Source organism: Oncorhynchus gorbuscha, linkage group LG05, assembly GCF_021184085.1.
Source record: "Oncorhynchus gorbuscha isolate QuinsamMale2020 ecotype Even-year linkage group LG05, OgorEven_v1.0, whole genome shotgun sequence".
In the NCBI taxonomy this organism is placed as follows: Eukaryota; Metazoa; Chordata; class Actinopteri; order Salmoniformes; family Salmonidae; genus Oncorhynchus; species Oncorhynchus gorbuscha.
In genome coordinates, this window is record NC_060177.1 from 57,725,861 (window position 1) to 57,747,327 (window position 21,467).

At 40.1% G+C, this 21,467-nt stretch overlaps 2 protein-coding genes across 2 annotated transcripts; both read right to left on the reverse strand.

Annotated features, from left to right (window-relative positions):
* Positions 1–5,474: 5,474 nt before the first annotated feature.
* On the reverse strand, positions 5,475–12,333 carry LOC124036143 (arrestin domain-containing protein 1-like). Its single transcript, XM_046350334.1, has 8 exons — positions 12,150–12,333; positions 8,986–9,096; positions 8,644–8,694; positions 7,462–7,616; positions 7,161–7,346; positions 6,817–6,993; positions 6,326–6,689; positions 5,475–5,971 (listed from the first exon to the last, which is right to left on the reverse strand). Exons 1-8 carry the CDS (start codon positions 12,274–12,276, stop codon positions 5,928–5,930), a joined length of 1,215 nt encoding a protein of 404 aa, XP_046206290.1. The 5' UTR covers positions 12,277–12,333; the 3' UTR covers positions 5,475–5,927.
* A 2,754-nt stretch (positions 12,334–15,087) lies between these two features.
* Positions 15,088–16,251, reverse strand: LOC124034908 (P2Y purinoceptor 2-like). Its single transcript, XM_046348308.1, has one exon. It carries the CDS (start codon positions 16,102–16,104, stop codon positions 15,088–15,090), a length of 1,017 nt encoding a protein of 338 aa, XP_046204264.1. The 5' UTR covers positions 16,105–16,251.
* Between the last annotated feature and the right edge of the window lie 5,216 nt (positions 16,252–21,467).

A 21,467-nucleotide genomic window follows, 5' to 3' on the forward strand; every position in this document is an offset into this window, starting at 1 on the left:
ACCTCCATGCTTTGAGTGTGTTAAGTGTAATGGGGTTATTGCAGTGATCCTTTACAGACTTGAAACTTCTGAAAAATAAAAGATCCTGCAAGGGGTATTTTGAAAAAGAAGTCTCAATGTCTAACCAAATAGAGGAGTCATCATTTATGATGCATCAGAAATATAACATAGGTGGGCACACCACTGATAAAGCCTAATATTGGGCAGAACCAAGACCCCCCTAGAGCCTGGCAGCTGCAATACTGCCATCTTAACTCTTGGCTTGGGTTTACTCCATATGAAGGGATTTAACCACTTACATCTTGTATTACCTTATTGGAGAGTAATAATGGGATCATTTGGATTGGGTAAAGTAGTCTAGGTAAAATATTCATTTTCAAGAGCGATATTCTACCCAACCAAAAAAATCGGAAGAGAGTTCCAGCGATCCAGATCCTGTCTTATTGTATCAAACAAGGGAACAAAATTGGCTTTGTACATTTGCTGGAATTTAGGAGTTACAAATATACCCAGATACGTAAAACCTGGGGGAAACCATTTAAAAGGAAAGGGGGGGTGGGGGTAATAGGTACAGAATGAAGGCTACCAGCCTCTGATGTAGTTATATTCCTCTTGTAGCCTGAGAATTCACTGAATAATTCAATGATATTAACAAGAGATGTAATTAAATTCTCGGGGCTAGAGATGAACATCAGAACTTCATCAGCAAACAAGCTTCTTTTATGATGAACGTCACAAATGAGCAGACCCTGTATAGCAGGCATTACTCTGATGGCCTTGGCCAGTGGTTCCGTAACGACTGCAAAAAGGAGAGGGGACAACAGACAGCCCTGTTTGGTACCTCTGTGTATAGAGAAGATATTTGACCGTAACACATTATTAAGGACGGCAGCCTGACGATCATCATATAAAACTTTTACACATTTTCTAAACTTGTCCTCTAGACCAAATTTAGTCAGAGCAAAGAATAGGTAGGACCACACCACACAGTCAAATGCTTTTTCAGCATCTAGGGAGAGCACAAGACCATCCACAGCACTTCGCTGATAGGTTTGAATAACATTGAGAAACCACCTGACATTGTTACATGACTTACGGCCCTTTATGAGGCCAGTTTGGTCCCCTTTCAAAATTTGTGGAAATAAGTCCTCTAGTCATGTGGCTAGAATTTTAGAAAGCAATTGTCTATCCACATTCATAGGGGAAATGGGTCTGTACAAGGAAAAAGACTGGGCATTTTTCCCTTTTTGAGAATAAGTGATATGTTGGCTTCCCTCAGCATTTGAGGGAGATGGTCATTTGAAAATGAGTGGTTAAACGTATCAAGCAATGGCTCAAGGATCAGACCATGGAACTCTTTATGGAACTCTTTATGGAACTCACTACAAAACCTGTCTGGTCCTGGGGCCTACCATTTTGCAGATTCTTAATTTCAAACATGATCTCTTCCTTGGTAACAGGGGCATTAAGGAGAGACCTCTGTTCTTCGGAGATAAGTTGGGAGCTCAATCTTAGAAAATAAGACCTCCGTTAATTTGGGTACATCATTTTTCAGTTCTGAGGCATAAAGATTTGCATAAAATGTCTAAAATGACTCATTTATCAACTTATTTTCATATAAATGATAGCCATCAGAATCAGTAATAGTAGCAACTTGACTGTGAGTCTGCTGTCTTTTTAGCTAGGTACGCCAAATACTCTCCTGGTTTATCTCCATGGTCATAAAGCTTTTGCCTGACAAATCTCATTTTCTTTTCAGCGTCCTGTGTTAGGAGAGTCCTACGTTGATCTAAGGGCTGATATTTCCTTTAATAATAGGGAAGAAGTGTGAGTTTTAATGTAGTCCTTCTCTTTAGGTCCTAATTCACCCTCTAACATTTTTTGCTTTTCACGCTTTTCCCGCTTCTTAGTAGCTGAGTATGACATAATCAGACCCCTGGCATACGCTTTACAGGTTTCCCAAAGGAGTGAGGGGTTATCTACTGATTGAGAGTTAATAGAGAAAAATTCTTTAAACTCTGTAATAAAATGTTATGTAAATGTATGGTCTTTAAGAATGCTTGTATTCAATCTCCAATGTCTTGACAAATTGGATGCCCCATTGAGTTTTATGTCCAGGATCACCTCCGCATGATCAGATATGACTATGCTTCCTATATTAGCAGATAAAACAGACTGCAAAGACGTCCTGGGCATAAAAAAGTAATCTATTCTAGTCTGACATCCATGAGGTGCAGAGAAAAATGTGAACTCTCTGTTGGATGGATTAAAGGTTCTCCAAACATCAGCATACCCCAGATCATCACAAATAGCTAAAGTACCTTTAATTATAACAAAACGACCAAATGTATCTTTCACACAATTCAACACCTTAAGTGGTGGGTTCTTTTTCACAAGAATTGCTACACCTCTACTTCTGGATATAAAGGATGAGAAAAACACTTGACCAGACACCCCCCTTGTTGCAATTTCAGATGCTCCTTATCATGCAAATGAGTTTCTTGCAACAGAGCAATATCAATATAAATCTTTTTTTTTTTAAGACAGTACCTTCTTCCTTTTTAATGGGGTTATGGCTCCTTCTAATGTTCCACGTCTGTTACTTGCCATTGCACTTTGACCAACCAATATCCAGACTGAATCCTACTGTAAAGATAGGGTGGTACCTTTTCCCATGTGTTGAACTCTCCTCATTCTCACCGAGCATAAAACAAACGATATGAACCCTGAACCCGAACTATACTCAACCCGAAAATTAAACATGTGAAAATCCAAAAGGGGTTTTTCCCGACAGCTAACATGCAGGGGATTTCAACTCTCCAATGTAGACTCTTAAGTCTGCAAAGCCAATCTATAGCCTCATCCTTTATATATATGTAAATGAAAATCAATAAAAATAAGATTGAAGCTCTTCCACCTAAAATCAAGCCTGGGCACCAATATAGATTCACACATATCTCAGTCTGAGCTATAGAAGCAATTATTAATTGCTGCGACTTGCTTGCTAGTTGAGATTTCTGCTCTTCGCTCAGTTGTCAGTTTAGCCCACATTTCACTGATCTTAGTAGCTGAAAGCATTTTGTATTTGTGTCCTTCAAGGCAGCTGTCAAATATCACATTAAGCTCATTTTATATGGCAGTCTTTTTAGTGGAGGAAAGGAAATTGGAGAGGAGCATAACAGGACAAATGGGATGTAACAATGAGTTTAAAATGTTACTCTGCATAGGCTGTAAGAACCTTCATGTTTACAAATGACAAATGGGCCTAAAAATGGAGATGTACAATTATCCCAGCAAAGTCAACAACACAAAACAAAAAAATGGTGAAAAACAACAACTTTATTAGGTTGTGTGCATTGTAGATCATCAAGGCACTGTTTTTCCTATGCATACACAATTATTTGGATATAGAATAGTGAATTGTTTATAAGACAGTTGTGAAAAGTATAAATAAAAACACATCACATAAAACAGTGTATGGATCACAGGAGGTTGGTGCAACCTTAATTGGGGGAGGACGGACTCACAGTAATGGATGGAGCTCCATTACTGGCTCTGTTCCAGCCATTATTATGAGACGTCCTCCCCTCAATAGCCTCCACTGGTATGCATTGAGCAGGGTAAAATAATGAGTAAAGCATGCCATTGACGTTCATTTATCAGCCACCAGAGGTATCTATAGAGTAGGATTTACAGTATGGTGTTCAGTTTCACATCTTAAAACAACAGCATTACCGGGGGTTGTCTCAAAATGACCCGAATAGTCATTCTGATTCCCATGTAAAATAGCCTTTTGAGTTACTAAACGATCACCCATAATATTTTTTTAGTGATAAAAATAAGCAAGGTACTTTCTCTCATGTCAAACTAACAGGAAGTCTGAAAAGACAAACTGAATAGGCGGGGAGCTCACCTTGACTGGCGGTTCTTTGAAAAAGACATGAAAGCAGTGAGCATCATAAAATGCTGAGAGCAGTGTTGTAGTGACATTATCTCAAGCTAATCTGCTGATACACAAAGCAACTCAAACATTGAAATTGCATGCAACATCCAATCCTGTCATACGCCACATCATGGTTTCACAAATTATTTGTTAATCCAATTTACTGTAACAGCATCAGACAAAATGTTTGCTGTATAATTTAGCAAGCTAGCCTAAATGGAATTGTCAGCACTGTTTATCACTAGCTAGCTAGTTCATCTTGGCAATTTTAGTAGACATTTACTTAACAGTGTGAGGTCTGGGTACTTATATATATAATGATATCAGACAATGTTCATATATCATGACTATCAATGATGTCAAGGCGTTTGTATGAATGTTCCGTTTGGCATATATCTTGATGTAATGACATGACCACTGGATATGAGTTTTGGGCAACCCTTCCCACGCTTTAGTTACATGCTGGCTGAAGACCTAGCTAGCCAGTTGCTTGCTAACACAACACACAGATGAAAGCAGAAACCTATAAGTAGATTTGATTTAGATCAATAGGGGAAACCTCAAATTGTAGTTGCTGTCACGCTGCAGTCAAATTATGGCACCAGTAGACTAGCAACCTAGCTATGTAAACCAAAACCCTTTAAGTCGCTCTGGATAAGAGCGTCTGCTAAATGACTTAAATGTAATGTAAATGTAGGTGAGAGAATAACCATTGTTGTCTTAAAATGAGGCTTTTGTGATATCAAGACAAGTGACCTTTGTGACGTCCCAACTCCCGAATCCAAGTGTTTGGCATGGGGGAGGGGACCAGTTATGATCAAACTTTATCAATGTAGAAGCAACTGGTATTTTTCACACTTTGGTAGTCTTATTTTGATCTGGTTTGGGACCTTTAAATAAATCCCAAATACAATCTTGCTGTTGAAAAGCTGCTTGCTGGTGTAAATCATATGCAGGATATCCCATGGCAAATGCTTGATCACATAATATACCACAGTTGATTTCATAGCCAAATGAGGGCAACAGCGCTATGCGCAGCTAGCTTAATTTTAAACAACACTATACATCCTACAATCTGACTATAACTATTATACAGCAAACTAAGAATCTTACACAGTCAAATCATCAATCTCAGTGTGCACCTTGTAAGATTAATCTGTTGTTTTCAGACAGAGATAACAAACCATAGCATTATGGGAGCACCCACTAAGCTAGGTGTGTTGGATCCAATATCTAAACATATCAGCAGCACAAGTTCCACAAGTCAACTTTCAAACATACAATACTAAAATCTCTGTTCTTCACATTTCAAGCATCACACATGCAATTTCAACATATTCTCAAGGAAAAAAATATAGACTTTAAAAATTGTTGTTGTGTTTCACCCCCTTTTTCCTCCCAATTTCAATTACGATCTTGTCTCATCGCTGCAACGGGCTCAGGAGAGGCGATGCTCGAGTCATTGCGTCCTCCGAAACATGACCCGCCAACCCACGCACCTTAACATCTGCCCGCTTAACCCGGAAGCCAGCTACAACAATGTGTCAGAGGAAACACTGTTCAACTGACAACCGAAGTCAGCCTGCAGGCGCCCGGCCCGCCACAAGGAGTTGCTAGTGCGTGATGAGCCAAGTAAAGCCGGTTGTGACACAGCTTGGGATCAAACCCGGTCTTTAGTGAAGCCCTCAAGCACTGCGATGCAGTGCCTTAGACTGCTACACCACACGGGAGACCCCCAAACTAATCCTATATGACACCGACTTAACTTTAAAAACATGGCTCCAGCTATAAAAATGGTTTATGTAAAAACATATTACTGTCCTGAAAGTGCTAAAATTGTGTGAAAACAATCAGTAAAAAGGTGCTGCTTAACCAATACTAATTAACTTGAGGGCTGCCTGGCATCATGATCCTCTAGTAGGGAGGTTGATTGTAATATTCAGTGTACAGTTGCCAGCAGTCAGTCTCTCCTGTTTCATGATGTTTATGTGTTGCTGATACAGCTCTCGACGTAGCTGGGAGGAGCTTCTGTAACAGAGAGGACAGCGGATATCAGTAATCAGACAGAAAGAGACATTACTACACAATAACCACCCAACTACATACTTTCATCAGAAACAACATGAGTCATGGGCATGGCAAACGCTTACGAAGCAAAGGAATAAATGTCTACAGAATGGCAATTAGACTCTTATATTCATATTGGATATTAGCCAAGATTTAAGCCAGCCACAATTGATACAGTGAGATGACAATACAACACCAGAAACACTTAACCCAAATACTTAATATCAAAATGTATAATAAGATAACTAAGTAAAAACTAAATAGCATTAGCACTGCCAGTCACTACAGGTTATTCAATAGGGGTCAAAGACTGACCATGTGGGAGTGTGGAGGTGCTGTACTCTGGCGGTAGTAGTGGGTAGAGGGTGGGCATGGAGTTGGCCAGATAGTCCATCTCAGCTGGAGGGGCACTGGGGGAAGAAGTGGAGACTCTCATCCTGGGAACAGGTTTTGGGGCTGGGCGGCGGGCAGGGCGAGGGGCAGTAGTAGGAGGTCCTTGGTTATGGGAGGATGGCTCAGAGCGGCTGCTGTGTTCTAGCTTGGCAGGCTTGACAGAGGAGTAAAGAGGTTCAGGGGTTTGGGGAGGTGGTCTGGAGAGCTGTGCTGACGTGGTGTCCACTGAGATGTTTCCAATGTGGATGGGTAACATAAATGATACCACAGGAGATTTCAGAGAGATCTGATGTACCAGGGAGTAAAGGGGAGAAGGTTTCATCAAAACATGCGTGCTAAACTGAGGACCAAAGGGTTTGGCTGTAGAGGAAATGGTAGAGGAATGGTATTGTAAAAAGAGGAATGTTGCTTACTTGAATAAAGTATTCCATGTTTATTAGGCCACAGTCAGCCATAGATGACTGGCGCAGAGGAGGTACAATAATCTGCTCCTTCCACTCAGCTTGTTTGTCAGCCTTCACCCCAGTACCTTCCACCTGCACTAAAGTCCTCAAGTCAATGGTAGGCTTCTTTGTCTGGTAAGTCACTTTCTATTTGAGACGACCACAAAAAAAATGGTACAAAATGATGAGACAATAATGACCACATTACAGCTTTATAACACCATTGAATAAATCACACTTGGTTGTACAACACTCTTCTGTTGTACATCCATAGCCTTGTTTATTTCAAGCGCTGTAGACTCAGTACTCTGTACCTGAATGAGACGGGCCACCACAGTCCCCGTGGTTTTCCCAGACCGGTTGTCGATCTCTGTGGTCAGTTTGATGACCTGACCAGGAGTGTAGCCCTTCATGTCACTCTGGGCCTTCAGCACCACCGTTCCTGTCTTCACCCCCAGCAGGTAGGTGAACGTCTTAGTAACGGAAGATGAACTAGGTCCCTGGTAACAGGTGGGAAATATTAGGTTAAGACCAGATTCCCCAATGTCCTGTTGCTAAGACTTGGATATTTCTGATTAAGTGAAAATGTATCAAATCTGCTAGGGAAGAACTCACATGGATGTCAGGCACTTCGTTGAGGTTGAGGAGACTCAGCAGGTAGAAAGGCTTCTCAGTCTTATAGTCCTTAGAGAAGCGAGAAGTGTCGATGAAAGCCCTCACTCTGTACATAATTTTTCCATAGTTCCCTTCAAAGGATGTGGGAATAGAGGCTATATAGGAGGGAAGGAGTAAAGGTATTTATCACATATGTATTTTCACAGAGGCAAGAATACAGGCAACAGACTTTCAAATTGCCTCTATCTATTGCAATTGTTTTACAATTAAACGTCTTGAAGGTGTGCAGGTTTCAGGTGACAGATTTTAAATCACAACGGACAGTTGATTACGACCGGATAGGTTGGTGTGGGTTTGTGTGGTGTGTGTCATGTACGTTGTTATGAAAGACCGCTATATCAGAGTGAAAGGGAATCCCTTCTCAGCTGGAAAGGCAGTCTGTCTGTCGGTCTGTCTGATAGACCTCATCGATGAGTAATGGACGGAGGGGTTGTGATGTTATCTATAGCATAGAGAGCTATAGCATAGATAAGGGAGAACATGCGATACTGTTTTAAGAGTGATCTATTGCACTCATTTCCTGAGCATGCAAAGGTTTGAAACAAAAAGACAAGTAGGCCATGACAGACTGTTAGCATAAACGACCACCGTGTACAGGAGATAGTATGACAACAGGTGGCTTTGCACACCTCAGGGCATCTATGCTCTCAGTCCGTACCACACTAGTGAACAATTGGAGAAGAGGAGGCTAATGGGTACGAGGATAAAATCTCAAAAAAATGTGTCATAAAAGTTTATTACAGAGTTTAACTATAAGCTAATTAGGAATCATTTTTAAATTACTTATAACCCCTTGATAAAGTATACCTCAATAACGGATCATGGGCACGAGTAAACTACCTTACAATTACTCTCCTGTGTGCTCATTTGTAGCCCCATTTCCATTGAAAACACATGACAATGGTCCCTATGGTAATCCTCATAACCATTGATGTAGAGCCACAGGAAGCGGTACTGTAATTTATTGCTCACATTACTTCTGCTTATTGTGAATGAGCCATGTCAGAACTACAGTAAACGTACATGCCTTGACATATCTAATTATAAAATGAGGAAAACCCCATATGTTTAAAGGAATGTGGTGCAACAGGCCTACTAAGCTCCATCACTCAGTGGCCTTACCTGGAATGAGAAACTTGAATGGAAAACTGTGATCTCCCTGTTTCAGGGTTCCTGGGACACCGGAAAAAAAGATAAACATCAGATCAGCTGGCTGGAAAACATTCTGTCCATTAACAATTGTTCATCTTCGAGGAATCACATTTTACTTTCAGGGTAGAAGGGGAACATCTGAGAATATGGATTAAATGTTTGTTTACCATTTCCTGACGACATACATAGGCGATGAAGGAAATATCCATGACAAAACAATGATTTACTGGAAGGTGTATGTTTAAATTAATTTAATGTTTGAAGCTCCAAAAAAGGTGAGAAAGAAGCAGGTAAAGTCCCCGTTGACAGTACCTTTATCTGCCACAGAGAGAGTGCTGCTGAAGTACTGCTCTTTCACTGTCCAAGCTGTGTCGTCGATCTTGCTGGTGACACCACAGAAGCCTTGGCAATTCACCTTGATATCTTCAGGGACAATACATAGTACAACACAGTAACATAAGAGAAGTTGAGGTCCTCAGACTTCATAACAAAATGGAGATCCAAACAGAAGCAGAGCATGGCAATGTATTCTTGAAAGCCCTTTTAGGATAGTTGACATTCTGATTGATATGTTCTTTTTTTTTTTCAAACAAAGCACCTATTGTGGACACCTACTTTAACACGTCACAGATATATAATATATATATATATATATATATACACACACATACACACACAGACACACACACAACAGAACTAAAAAAAGCAAACTCTAATTCTGAGGATTCCAAACACAAAGACCAGTAAAAGAAAGACAAACATACATGTAACTGCCAAAATAAAGGAAACACCGAATGAAAGTGTCTTAATAGGGCATTAGGCCACCAGAACAGCTTGAATGAGCCATGGCATATCTGGTGACAGACACACACACATCCTTTAAAACCCCCTTTGATCATTTGAGACCCCTCTTTAAAAAGTAATCTCTTCTTCTAGCCATAGTTAAATAAAGGTTAAAAAAAAAATTATAAAGCAAATGGTAGCCAAAATAAATGGGCAACTGGACATTTTTATACATGACCCTAAGCATGAGATGTTAATCGCTTAATTAACTCTGGAACACCACCTGCGAAAGCACATTGCTTTCAATATGCTTTGTAACCCTCATTTACTCAAGTGTTTCCTTTATTTTGGCAGTGACTTGTAGTTTTCCTGGTGTGATGTAATGCAGCACACTTGATCGGTTTGCTTTCCTCAGTGAGTCACATGCCTGGCTGCAAAACACACTGAAGTCACAAGCTCATGAGCACAGAAATTAAAGGGTACTAAATGGTAGTCCCAGCAGAGATTGGCAACAGCTCTTAGCCAGTAGTGTGCATATTTATGACACAAAATTAATGAATAGCTCAATCAATCATAATTCTGGTTTGAGCCCAGTAAGACAGACAATCCTGGTGGATGATGGCCAAGTAAAAACAAATCTATAAATAAACCCTGTAGAAGTATGAAGTGCAGTACTCTGATTGATATTCAGTTAAATACTCTGCTTAGGTCACACAATAAGTTTAATTCTAACTTCCCATTATTACTTTTTAAGAACATGAGAGTGGGTCCACTATTACAGACTAACAATCTGCTCTGTAGGGAGTACCAGCTCTTGTGAAAAACTACACTGAACAAAAATATAAAACGCAACTTGTAAAGTGTTGGTCCCCATGTTTTTGAAACTAAAGATCCCCAAAATTTTCCATACGCACAAAAAGCTTATTGCTCTCAAATGTTGTGCACAAATTTGTTTAGATCCCAGTTATTGAGGATTTATGCTTTGCCAGGATATTCCATCCACCTGACAGGTGTGGCATATCAAGAGGCTGATTAAACAGAGCTTGACCATTACACACTTTGTGCTGGGGACTACAAAAGCCCACTCTAAAATGTGCAGTTCGGTTACACACACAATGCCACAGATGTCTCGAGTTAAGGGAGTGTGCAATTGGCATGCTAACTGCAGGAATGTCCACCAGAGCTGTTGCCAGAGAATTGAATGTTCATTTCTCTACAATAAGCCACCTCCGTCATTTTAAAGAATTTGGCAGTACGTCCAACCAGTCTAACAATCACAACTCAACCAGCTGAACAACATGTACATCAGTGTGTTCCAGTTCCCGTCAATATCCAGAAACTTCACACAGTCATTGAAGACGAGTGGGACAACATTCCACAGGCAACAGCCTGATCAACTCTATACGGCAGGGTAGCCTAGTGGTGCGGCAGGGTAGCCTAGTGGTGCGGCAGGGTAGCCTAGTGGTTAGAGCATTGGACTAGTAACCGAAAGGTTTCAAGTTCAAATCCCCGAGCTGACAAGGTACAAATCTGTCGTTCTGCCACTGAACAGGCAGTTAAACCACTGTTCCTAGGCCGTCATTGAAAATAAGAATTTGTTCTTAACGGACTTGCCTAGGTAAAATTTAAAAAATACGAGCAAGATGTGTCACGCTGCATGAGGCAAATGGTAGTTAAACCAGATACTGACTTGTTTTCTGATCCACGCCCCAACAGATGTATATCTGTATTTCCAGTCATGTGAAAGCCATAGATTTATGCCCAAGATTTCCTTACACGAACTCTGAGTAAAATCTCTGAAATTGTTGTTCAGTGTAATTTGAAGTCCTCACAACTCATGGGTCATATAGCCAATACTGTAGTAATTTGGGAAAGTTATCAAGTTCATAAGACATCAGTTATCAACAACAGTGCAGCTAGTGACACTGTGCCCAGTATCGAAATGCAATGACGAAAGCTGCCCAACCTGTTTTTTCTGACCGGCAATGTAAACAAACCATGACACAAAAACACCTTCAGTGTGACAAGAGGGCAATTTAGTTTCCATGTTGGCTAAAGTTCAGAGAAAATTTTAATTAGAAAAAATAGAAACCAACAAATGTATTTTCGAACTCCACGCACAGTTTCAAAACATGTTTGATCACCCAGAGTACAATGTTGCTGAAAAGATGAGTGAATTTGTGTTTTTGTTCTAGCAACAAGTGATCGGGATGAGGGTGACCACCACCCATTTCAGATCCTTGACATAAGGAACACAGTTCCAGTTCCACTGAACAATTCAATGTTCTATCCTACTACATTTCTGGAATATAACAACTTGAGTTTATGATTGCCACTTCTATGCTTGCCTTGCCATTTCGTCCTTGGGTTCAAATGTTAATGGGCAAACAAATATTGTTTTTGGTTAGTGTTGTTGTTTTACCTGACGATATGGTGAGTATTAAAAAAAAGGACGGTCAAATTAGTCCTTTCTGACAGCACCTTTAAATGAGATTGATCACCTTGTTCCCCCCCAAACACATCTTTAGAAAGTGTCTGTTCGAGTGACAGCATAGTAATCACTTCAACATCCTAAGTTTTACTGTTATTAAAATGCGCGTCACAAATCACACCATTGCGTTCGTTTCAGTGGAACAAGACTTTCTTGTCAGTCTGAGGAGACGAAGGTTTCACGACAGCTGAAAGAACATTACCTTTATATAGTAGAGCCTGGGCGGTTGTAATTTTCAGCGTGCCTGAAACGGCATCTCCAGGACTATAAACAACTTTATTGTCCTTAAAAGTGATGTCAAATTCTTGCAGTTTTCCCATGTTTCCCATCACGAAAGGCTGCCACCGACGGCTCGGTCTATCACCTGTGCTCTGTGGTGGCGTTTTCTTCCCTTTCCGTTCAGCCTCCCAGCGTGACGTCACTAACATGAAACTAGGTCTCTTACATTTACATTTACATTTAAGTCATTTAGCAGACGCTCTTATCCAGAGCGACTTACAAATTGGTGCATTCACCTTATGACATCCAGTGGAACAGCCACTTTACAATAGTGCATCTACATATTTTAAGGGGGGTGAGAAGGATTATTTTATCCTATCCTAGGTATTCCTTAAAGAGGTGGGGTTTCAGGTGTCTCCGGAAGGTGGTGATTGACTCCGCTGTCCTGGCGTCGTGAGGGAGTTTGTTCCACCATTGGGGAGCCAGAGCAGCGAACAGTTTTGACTGGGCTGAGCGGGAACTGTACTTCCTCAGTGGTAGGGAGGCGAGCAGGCCAGAGGTGGATGAACGCAGTGCCCTTATTTGGGTGTAGGGCCTGATCAGAGCCTGGAGGTACTGAGGTGCCGTTCCCCTCACAGCTCCGTAGGCAATTTAAATTTAATCTCTTACTCTTATTTAAACGTCTCAGTTAAATACTTATTGAAATGTAACGCATGTGGATCTGTCGTCCGGTAAACAAAATATAATAGTTGTTGTTTTTAAATGTTATTTCCATACATCAAATTGACTCAGTAAAATATTTTACAGGACTGAGACGTGCTTCTAAAATACAAGTTAGGGTGTCTGATGCCTACTGTATGGATAGTCAACACTTTCCCCCATTCAGTGAGTCTGTGAGATGACAACTCTATGTACATTTGCAAGGGATTTTTAAAATGTATTTTTAAAATGAAAGCAAAAGATCACAGAAAAAATAATTATGTTACAAAATATAATAATTCTTACACAATGGGGGAAAAAACAACCCAAAAAACTATTTGTTTAACAGTTAATAGTTGACGCATTAACCCGCATGCAGACAATTATCAATGAGATATGAATATGGAAGTGAGAGAAAGCTGCATGCTGTATATAGAATGAGATACATTCAATGACATTGCTGTTATATTGATAAGCTCACACCATGAAAGTCTGTGGCTGCTTTTGGATATTTATGTCAGTTGGGATGGTGGTCAGGGACTGGAGGGTCATGGAAGTTGACTCTGTCATGTTGAGAAGTAATTGATGTAGAGTGGAAATAGACTAATGCTTAAAACACCTTAGAAGGAAAATATATGAAGAGTAATACTTAGGACGGGGAATTATCACATTGATTTTTCTCTTTTATATGTATTCAAAAAAAATGTCAGAATGTATTTTGCAACACTTTGTAGAGTGATGTCAACGGATGATATAACATTTTACCATTCCTGTATTGCCACATTCTCTTGCCCTACAATTCACCTCTGCTTTTCAACAAGTGTTCTATAACAAAGGTAAAATTGTGTAACATTATCCAGTTCACAAATCCCCAAAATACTAATATTTGTATTATTTTTTAACAAGTACGTCTGGACTTCAGTGGTGTAAAGTATAATAGTTTTGGGGGGTCTGTACTTTCCTTTACTATTTATATGTTTGATTACTTTGACTTTATTTTCACTACATTTCTAAAGAAAATTATGGACGTTTTACTCCATACATTCTCCCTGACACCCAAAAGTACTCATTACATTTTGAATTCTTAGCAGGACAGGAAAATGGTCCAATTCACACACTCATCAAGAGAACATCCCTGATCATCCCTACTGATTTTTATCTAGAGGACTCACTAAACACAAATTCTTCTTTGGAAATTATGTCTGAGTGTTGGCGTGTGCCATTGGCTATCCGTAAATTGATTTGATTGTGCTGTCTGGTTTACTTAATATAAGGAACTTTAAATGATTTATACTTTTACTTTTGATACTTGAATATATTTGAGCAATTACATTTACTTTGATACTTAAGTATGTTTAAATCCAAATACTTTTACTCAAGTATAACTTTACTGGGTTACTGTACATTTTACTTGAGTCCTTTTCTATTAAGGTATCTTCACTTTTACTCAAGTATGACAATTGGGTACTTTTTCCACCCCTGCTGGATTTAAACTATAATGATTTTAATATCTAGACTGTGAATTTATAACTGTATGTTGTTGACAGTAAGTAATCATCTCGCTCTCTACCCTCCTTATAATCATGCCAAAGACAACCTGTCATTATATGCCCATAAGAGATAATGTACAAAGACTTAAAGCATTACTTCGTTCACACGTGCTGTCCAGAACGGGACTGTGTGAACACCTCGTCACAGCTCCTCTAGAGACTTCCTGATTGAGACGGTAATAACAAAATTAAACAGGAAGAGGAAATGCATTTTTTTTATCAGCTACGCAATCATCAAGCTATAGAACATCCAACCCCACACCCAATACTTTTTTTGTTGTTGCTTACACCCGAGTAAAATATACTTTTTTTCAAATGAATGCCATGGAAAAGATATTCCTTTTAACATGCATATGATATACACTTTGATTAGTTTAAAACAGCGCATGTTTATAGGTTTTGCTTTACAATTACAGTATCTAATCATTATTACACATCAATAAAGAATACATTTGTGATCACTCTCAGGGACATCACATGTCCCATGTCAATTCTATGAATACTATTTATGTTATAGATAATAAAACTTTCTCAGGATGATGAAGACACTGAGCAAATGTGATGAGACTACTATGAGGTTCCTTCTTCAAGATGTGTTCAAATGCCGGGTTTGGACATGTTTTCCTTGCATAATACAATGAAGGGAGAATCAATAGCAGCATCGTAGCTGATCTAATTTGTGGCAGGGTCTTCTTTGAACTTGACATCACATTTTCGGAGAGACCTATAAATAGCCTTGACAAAATTGTGTGATCCAAAACAGTAAAGCAATGGGTCCAGACAGCAGTTTGCTCCAGCCAAAACCCAGGAATAATAGTATGAGGTCTCCACCTGCAGAAGGATGCATTGTTCTGGAAAGTACTTCTTTAACACGACAGCCCCAGTGCGTATCACGTTCAAAGGCATGAAGCACAGTCCAAATATCACCAGACACATGGCCACCACTTTACAGGACTTGGCCTTAATACCACGGCCCTTAAACGTGTTGATATTGATACGAGACACTGATCTTGCTATCTGAACGTAGCACGTCACTGCCACTGAGAAAGGCATTAGGAACCCAAGGGTGAGCAAAACGAAATTGATGGCAAAGTAAGTCTCAATGTAATCTCGCTGATGAATGCTAAGACATAGTGTGCGGTTTCCCACTTGGCTTGTGTTAAAGAAGTAGAAACAGGCAATCCCCTTAGCCAGCAAAACCAGCCAGACTCCAGCACACAGCTTCTGAACAAACGCCTTTCGTTTCATGCAGGAGCCATGTTTAAACTGGACCACTGCCACATATCGATGAATGCTGATGAGTGTGAGGAACAGGATACTGCCATAGAAGTGAATGAACAGCAGAGCAATCTTCAACTTGCACAGAAAAGCTCCAAAGGGCCAGTGGCTACCCATGACAAAGTATGTTGCCATAAATGGTGCAACTGGTGTGACGATAGCATCACTGACAGCCAAATGAAACTGCAAGATGGCACCAGAGCTCCACTGTGGTATACGGCAGCAGAAGACCCACAGACTGAAACTGTTGAGGAGGAAACCAACCAGGAAGACCAGGAGGAGGAAAACAGTGATGGAGATATGCTGGGGTTCCACTGTACAGAGACTGCTGTTGGCTGTAATGTTGTCCAGAGGCAGCATTGTGCTGTTCATCTTGGGATGGGATGTGAGGGGGATGCAGGACATAAACATTCACCTTGAAAAATTGAAAATGGAACAGAGTGCTAGTCAGACCAAAATAATGAACACATTGTGTGCTACATCGTTGTCAATTCTTGTAAATCGGTGTTAAGTGTAGACACTGAACAGGATGTACAACTTGGAGCTGAGGTGAGTATCTCTACAATATCTCTACACAATGGAACTTGTGATTATGATGAAAAGTCATAAAGTCTACTTTCGAGTAGGCTACTTACTTAAGCTTGCACTTGTAGTCCATCAGTGGTACAAGACCTGAATGAGAAACGTGTTATAACTTCCCCCGACTACAAGAGGTGGTTGCCCACAACCATGCTATGTAAAGCAGACAGAAGCAGAATTGTTCTCTCAAAATCACATCAAATAAATGTTATTAGTTTGTTGGTGATGTGGACACCAAGGAACTTGAACCTCTCAATCTGCTCCACTACAGCCCCGTCGAGGAGAATGGGAGCGCGCTCGGTCCTCTTTTCCCTGTAGTCCACAATCGTCTCCTTTGATGGGGTGCAGCACAAATATGGCCTAATCCTAATTATTTTTCCTGTGTGATTCTAGGAGTTGCAACCGATAACCTTATTATAGTCAAGTTGTGACATCACTCCACTGAATACATTTATTTATTGAGCCATTTTTTAAACAAGTCCATACAAACTTTCCCTTTCAAGACCTGGACAGTTTGTCATAGTCAATAGTAGTCAAACAGGCCTACTGGTTGTACAAAAATTCCCACTAAATGATCTTGCTGATAAACTGTTCCTGAGTAATGGATTGAATTGAAATAAACAGTAAAAAAAACATTTTATTAATTCAATGTTTTACAATTATCCTAATAACTTATTTTTGTCTTTCCTAGGTCCAATCATTTAGATTTGTTGTACCCTATTTTGATTCTAGTGTCTTGGTGATAATAGAATCACTATTGCTACATTGAGAATTGCACATTTCTTTACTTTGTCCGATTACCATAGCAATGCCAAATAACTTGAAAGTGGAACTGCCAGTGTTTGAACTCCTTTGCAGATATGAAACAGACAATCAAGTATCAGTCAAAAATAAATTTTAAAAATCAAGTTTATGCTACAAAACAAACTTTTAAGAAGTTTTAAAAATAGGTTATATTTAACTCAACATTCCATGACGTAAATGAAGGCATTGTTGCAAGACTAGATTGATGCAGTTTAATGCATAATTAATCAAATTCAACAATACATTTCTTGGTAATACAAAAAATATTGCTATCGGGTTGTAAATCACAGCAGGCCTGATACAAGAACTTTAACAACTGTTACCTAGTTAGCATATCTCTTGCGTTACCAAATTCACTCTGGCTATCTACTCTGATTTCAAAGCCCTATTGTCTGAGTGTGCCACAGCGCAGAATAACTGATTAATTTACTATCGCGCAACACCCACTGAATGTGACTGCTGTCAGTAAATGTAGGCAAAAAAAGTAAGTTATGAACACTCTAGACAACATGTAAACAGCCTAACCAGCTCTGCTAGGACGAGTAAAATGGTCAGAGTGAGGTGTTCTCTCATTTGTGTCAAGGAAGTAGCTAGCTAGCAACCTAGCGAACTTTAGTCAGTTAGATTAGATAATTGGTTGGGACAAGCATGCACTGGAATGCTACAATTCCCCATCGTTTATCAGTCTAATTTTGATGGCCAACTAGATGAAAAAGTTTGACAGGTTTTATCTAATGTTCCTTCGTTAAAATGTAGTTAATCTTGCTCTGGCTATCATCCATTGATGATCTTGTTGATGTGCATAACTGAAGGAGAGCCTACCTTTTCATGGTTGTTTGATCAATAAGAAGGTTAAGAGTTCCCAAATGTAAGCAGACTCCTGTGGTATTTAGATATTTGCAGAAATCCAGTCGGGTGTTATTTGTGGCTTTAGGCAAATGCGTTCTAATGATCTAAAGTCGCACTGTTTGCAACTGCCTGTAAACAAACAGTCCAGTTCAACGTGAGTGAAGGCAGGCCGTCTGGCAAAATGTTTATTTGAATAAAGGCCTACTGTAGGTCTGATTGGCTGTGTCACACTGGTCTGCCTCGACTCTGGTCCTGGATGAGACAGATATTTTTTATTTACTACAGTGTCAATTAATTGTCCAAATGCAAGGCCGCTCCCCCACTCTATATTGCTATCAAATTCTCACAAATGCCTTAGAAAAAAACATGTCTGACAAGCGAGCACTAAGTTTCACATTCTGTATAACAGATTAAAAGAAGATTACATGTTGCTAAAATGCTGTCAACTAGGTGTTGCCAGTCATCTATATGGATGTGGCTATGGTAATTAGACAAAGAATTCTCAAGAATGTAGCAATAATGATTCAAATATTATAATTAAGACCAAAAAAAGGAAACCAGTTCACTGCTCATGCTAGTATCACTGCTCTTTATTATGCTTCACATCGAGGCCTTCATCAGAGCTTTTGTTAAGAGTTTTTAAATGTGCACCTTTAGGTAGACACTACTCCACCCACATCCGTTCAATGCATTCGAATGGGATTGGAGTCGAGGGAAAATAAATACATCCTATCAATTAAGTTGCCAGAAATCATTGTGTACAGTGCAATAAAACACGTCAGAGTAGGCCGAAGTGGTGGCATTAGTTAGAGATATTCACACTTCATCATATTGTCGCACTGTGTGCGGCCTTTGCATTTATAGGCGTAAAAGAGCCTGGCTCATTCTTTTGTGGCTAGCAGTTGGCAGGGATCAATTGGTCGCGTAAATTACGACCTACGATCCATATTGCATAAATGGCGGATTCTTAAATTCAGCTGGCAAAACTGAATCAGATGATAAAACATGCCAGTGTTTCTCGACAGCATCTCCCACTTTGCGCGAGTTCAAATTATGTGTGGGGGTGAACATTAATTAGTGTTCTTTAGGTTCTAGTTGGTCTTTTTTTGTAGCAGTTCATCTCATGTTTTCCCCAATGGCAAATTAAGAGTTTCGCCCACACATTATGGAGAGTTGCCTCTTGCTAGAAACCTATTGGGCATCTCCGCAGCTTTTTCTAGATAGTCCTCTGTGGAGTGGCATATAGGGCGCAGTCTGAAAAACGGGCGTCTTGGAAGTCTTTTTAATGGATCAGGGAGGAAGCTGTCCCCCTGTAATAAAGTATTTCTGTCCGTTTATTTTCTGTACAGAGTAGTAAACTGGGTTCCATTCGATTTCTCAATCCACATATCGAGGTAATAAACACGTTGTGTCACATCAATAGTGAATCTGAGATTAAGGTCAATATCATTAAGTAATGCCATACAGTCCGACAGCTCTTCTCCAGTTACTCCCCGTATGCAAAACAAGGCACCAATATATCGATACCACTTCAGGATTTGGCCAAACCCTCCCCTAACCTGGACGACGCTGGGCGAATTGTGCGCAGCCCTATGTGACTCTAGATCATAGCCGGTTGTGATACAGCCCGGGATCGAACCAGGGCCTGTAGTGACGCCTCTAGCATTGAGATGCAGTGCCTTAGACTGCTGCGCCACTCAGGAGCCCCAAATAAAATGTTAGCATAGCTTGGAGCGAATGTGGAGCCCATCGACCATTTAATTTGTGTGGAAGTAGTATTCATCATCAAACCTGAATTACAGTGGCAAGAAAAATTATGTGACCCCTTGGCAGCAATAACATCAACCAAACGTTTTCTGTAGTTGCGGATCAGACCTGCACAACGGTCAGGAAGAATTTTGGACCATTCCTCTTTACAAAATTGTTTCAGTTCAGCAATATTCTTGGGATGTCTGGTGTGAACTGTGCTCGAGGTCATTCCACAGCATCTCAATCGGGTTGAGGTCAGGAGTCTGACTGGGCCACTCCAGAAGGCATATTTTCTTCTGTTGAAGCAATTTTGTTGTTGATTTACTTCTGTGTTTTGGGTCGTTGTCCTGTTGCATCACCCAACTTCTGTTGAGCTTCAACTGGCGGACAGATAGTCTAACATTCTTCTGCAAAATGTCTTGATAAACTTGGGAATTCATTTTTCTGTCAATGATAGGAAGCTATTCAGGCCCTGAGGCAGCAAAGCAGCCCCAAACCATGATGCTCCCTCCACCATACTTTACAGTTGGGATGAGGTTTTGATGTTGGTGTGCTGTGCCTTTTTCTCTCAGATTTGAGCTAATATCCCTTTGGAACACATGTGTAGGACCAACACTAATTGTTCTATATAAAAGTTCATTATTAAAGTCGTCTCTGAATCGGTTCTTTGTATTTTTCATAGTCTAAAATGACCACAGCACCCCCCTTGTCTGCAGGTTTGATAACCAAAGACGAGTCTTTCATTACTTTGTCTATCCTGGTGAGGTTCTTCTGAATATGGTTTATTTTTATTGTATATACAGATATGGCTTCTTGTTCAACTAACCTACAAAAGGTATTATTTGAGGGTTTGTTAACCATGGGACAGAATTTGCTTTGGGGCTTATTAGTTATTTGTTAGGTTTATTTGTTAGGTTTCTAGGCTAGAAACATTATTTTGGGAAAACACGTTTAAATTTAATCTTGCGAAAGAATTAACACATACTTTTGTAACAAATGGTTTGTCTGTACATGTAGGTATAAAAGAGGCCCTGAGATGATTTTTGAGAGGATTCTTATCGATTATGCTGTAGCTCCGTGTCCACGGCCTGTGTTCCTGGTCCCCTCTGACCACTTGCCTCTCCTGCATAGTTTATTTTTGGAGCCTTGTTGTACTGCTTTCGGCAACAACAACAACAAACTGTTTATTTGCGATGGTAGTTGGAGTCGCTGTCTGCAGGGAATTTGCGCTCAGTGGATGCCGAGTCTGTGTCCGAGTCTCTGTCCCCCCCCCCCCAGCGCTCAGTGGTGCGTGCCTCTCGGTGCTCCCGTCCTAGGGCCTTCCCATGCATAAACCTGGTTGGGCTGGTAGTCCCCTGGTCGCTGATATATCTTGATCTTTGCTGCTTGTAGGGAGTCTCTGTATTACTCAATGGATTGGTTGATTGTGTCGTCGATGGCTGTGAAGTCCGAGTCAAGAATCTCCTTCATTATAACCTCATGTTTCACTGAGCTTAACTTGAACCTTTGTCACTTCCTTTGACGGGTTTCTTTTTTTTTCACGTTATTCAATTGTTACCACGCACCTGCAACAAAGTTACGTCTGAATTTTGATGACGAGACAATAAAAGACAGCCTAAATTTGTACATTTATAGGTCATCATGTACCCTACCCCACCACAGTCATATACATACATGCATACAGTGTCTACGGAAAGTATTCAGACCAATTTACTTTTCACACATTTTGTTACATTACAGCTGTATTCTAAATTGGGTTAAATTTGAATTAAAATCTTCAGCAAATCTACACA

Coding starts and splice junctions, on each gene's coding strand:
- LOC124036143 (XM_046350334.1), bottom strand. CDS start 12,276: ATGGGAAACATGGGAAAACTGCAAGAATTTGACATCACTTTTAAGGAC. Junction 7,347..7,461: donor ACGAAGTGCCTGACATCCAT/GTGAGTTCTTCC, acceptor ACCTGTTACCAG/GGACCTAGTTCATCTTCCGT. Junction 6,994..7,160: donor TGGTGGCCCGTCTCATTCAG/GTACAGAGTACT, acceptor CGTCTCAAATAG/AAAGTGACTTACCAGACAAA.
- LOC124034908 (XM_046348308.1), bottom strand. CDS start 16,104: ATGTTTATGTCCTGCATCCCCCTCACATCCCATCCCAAGATGAACAGC.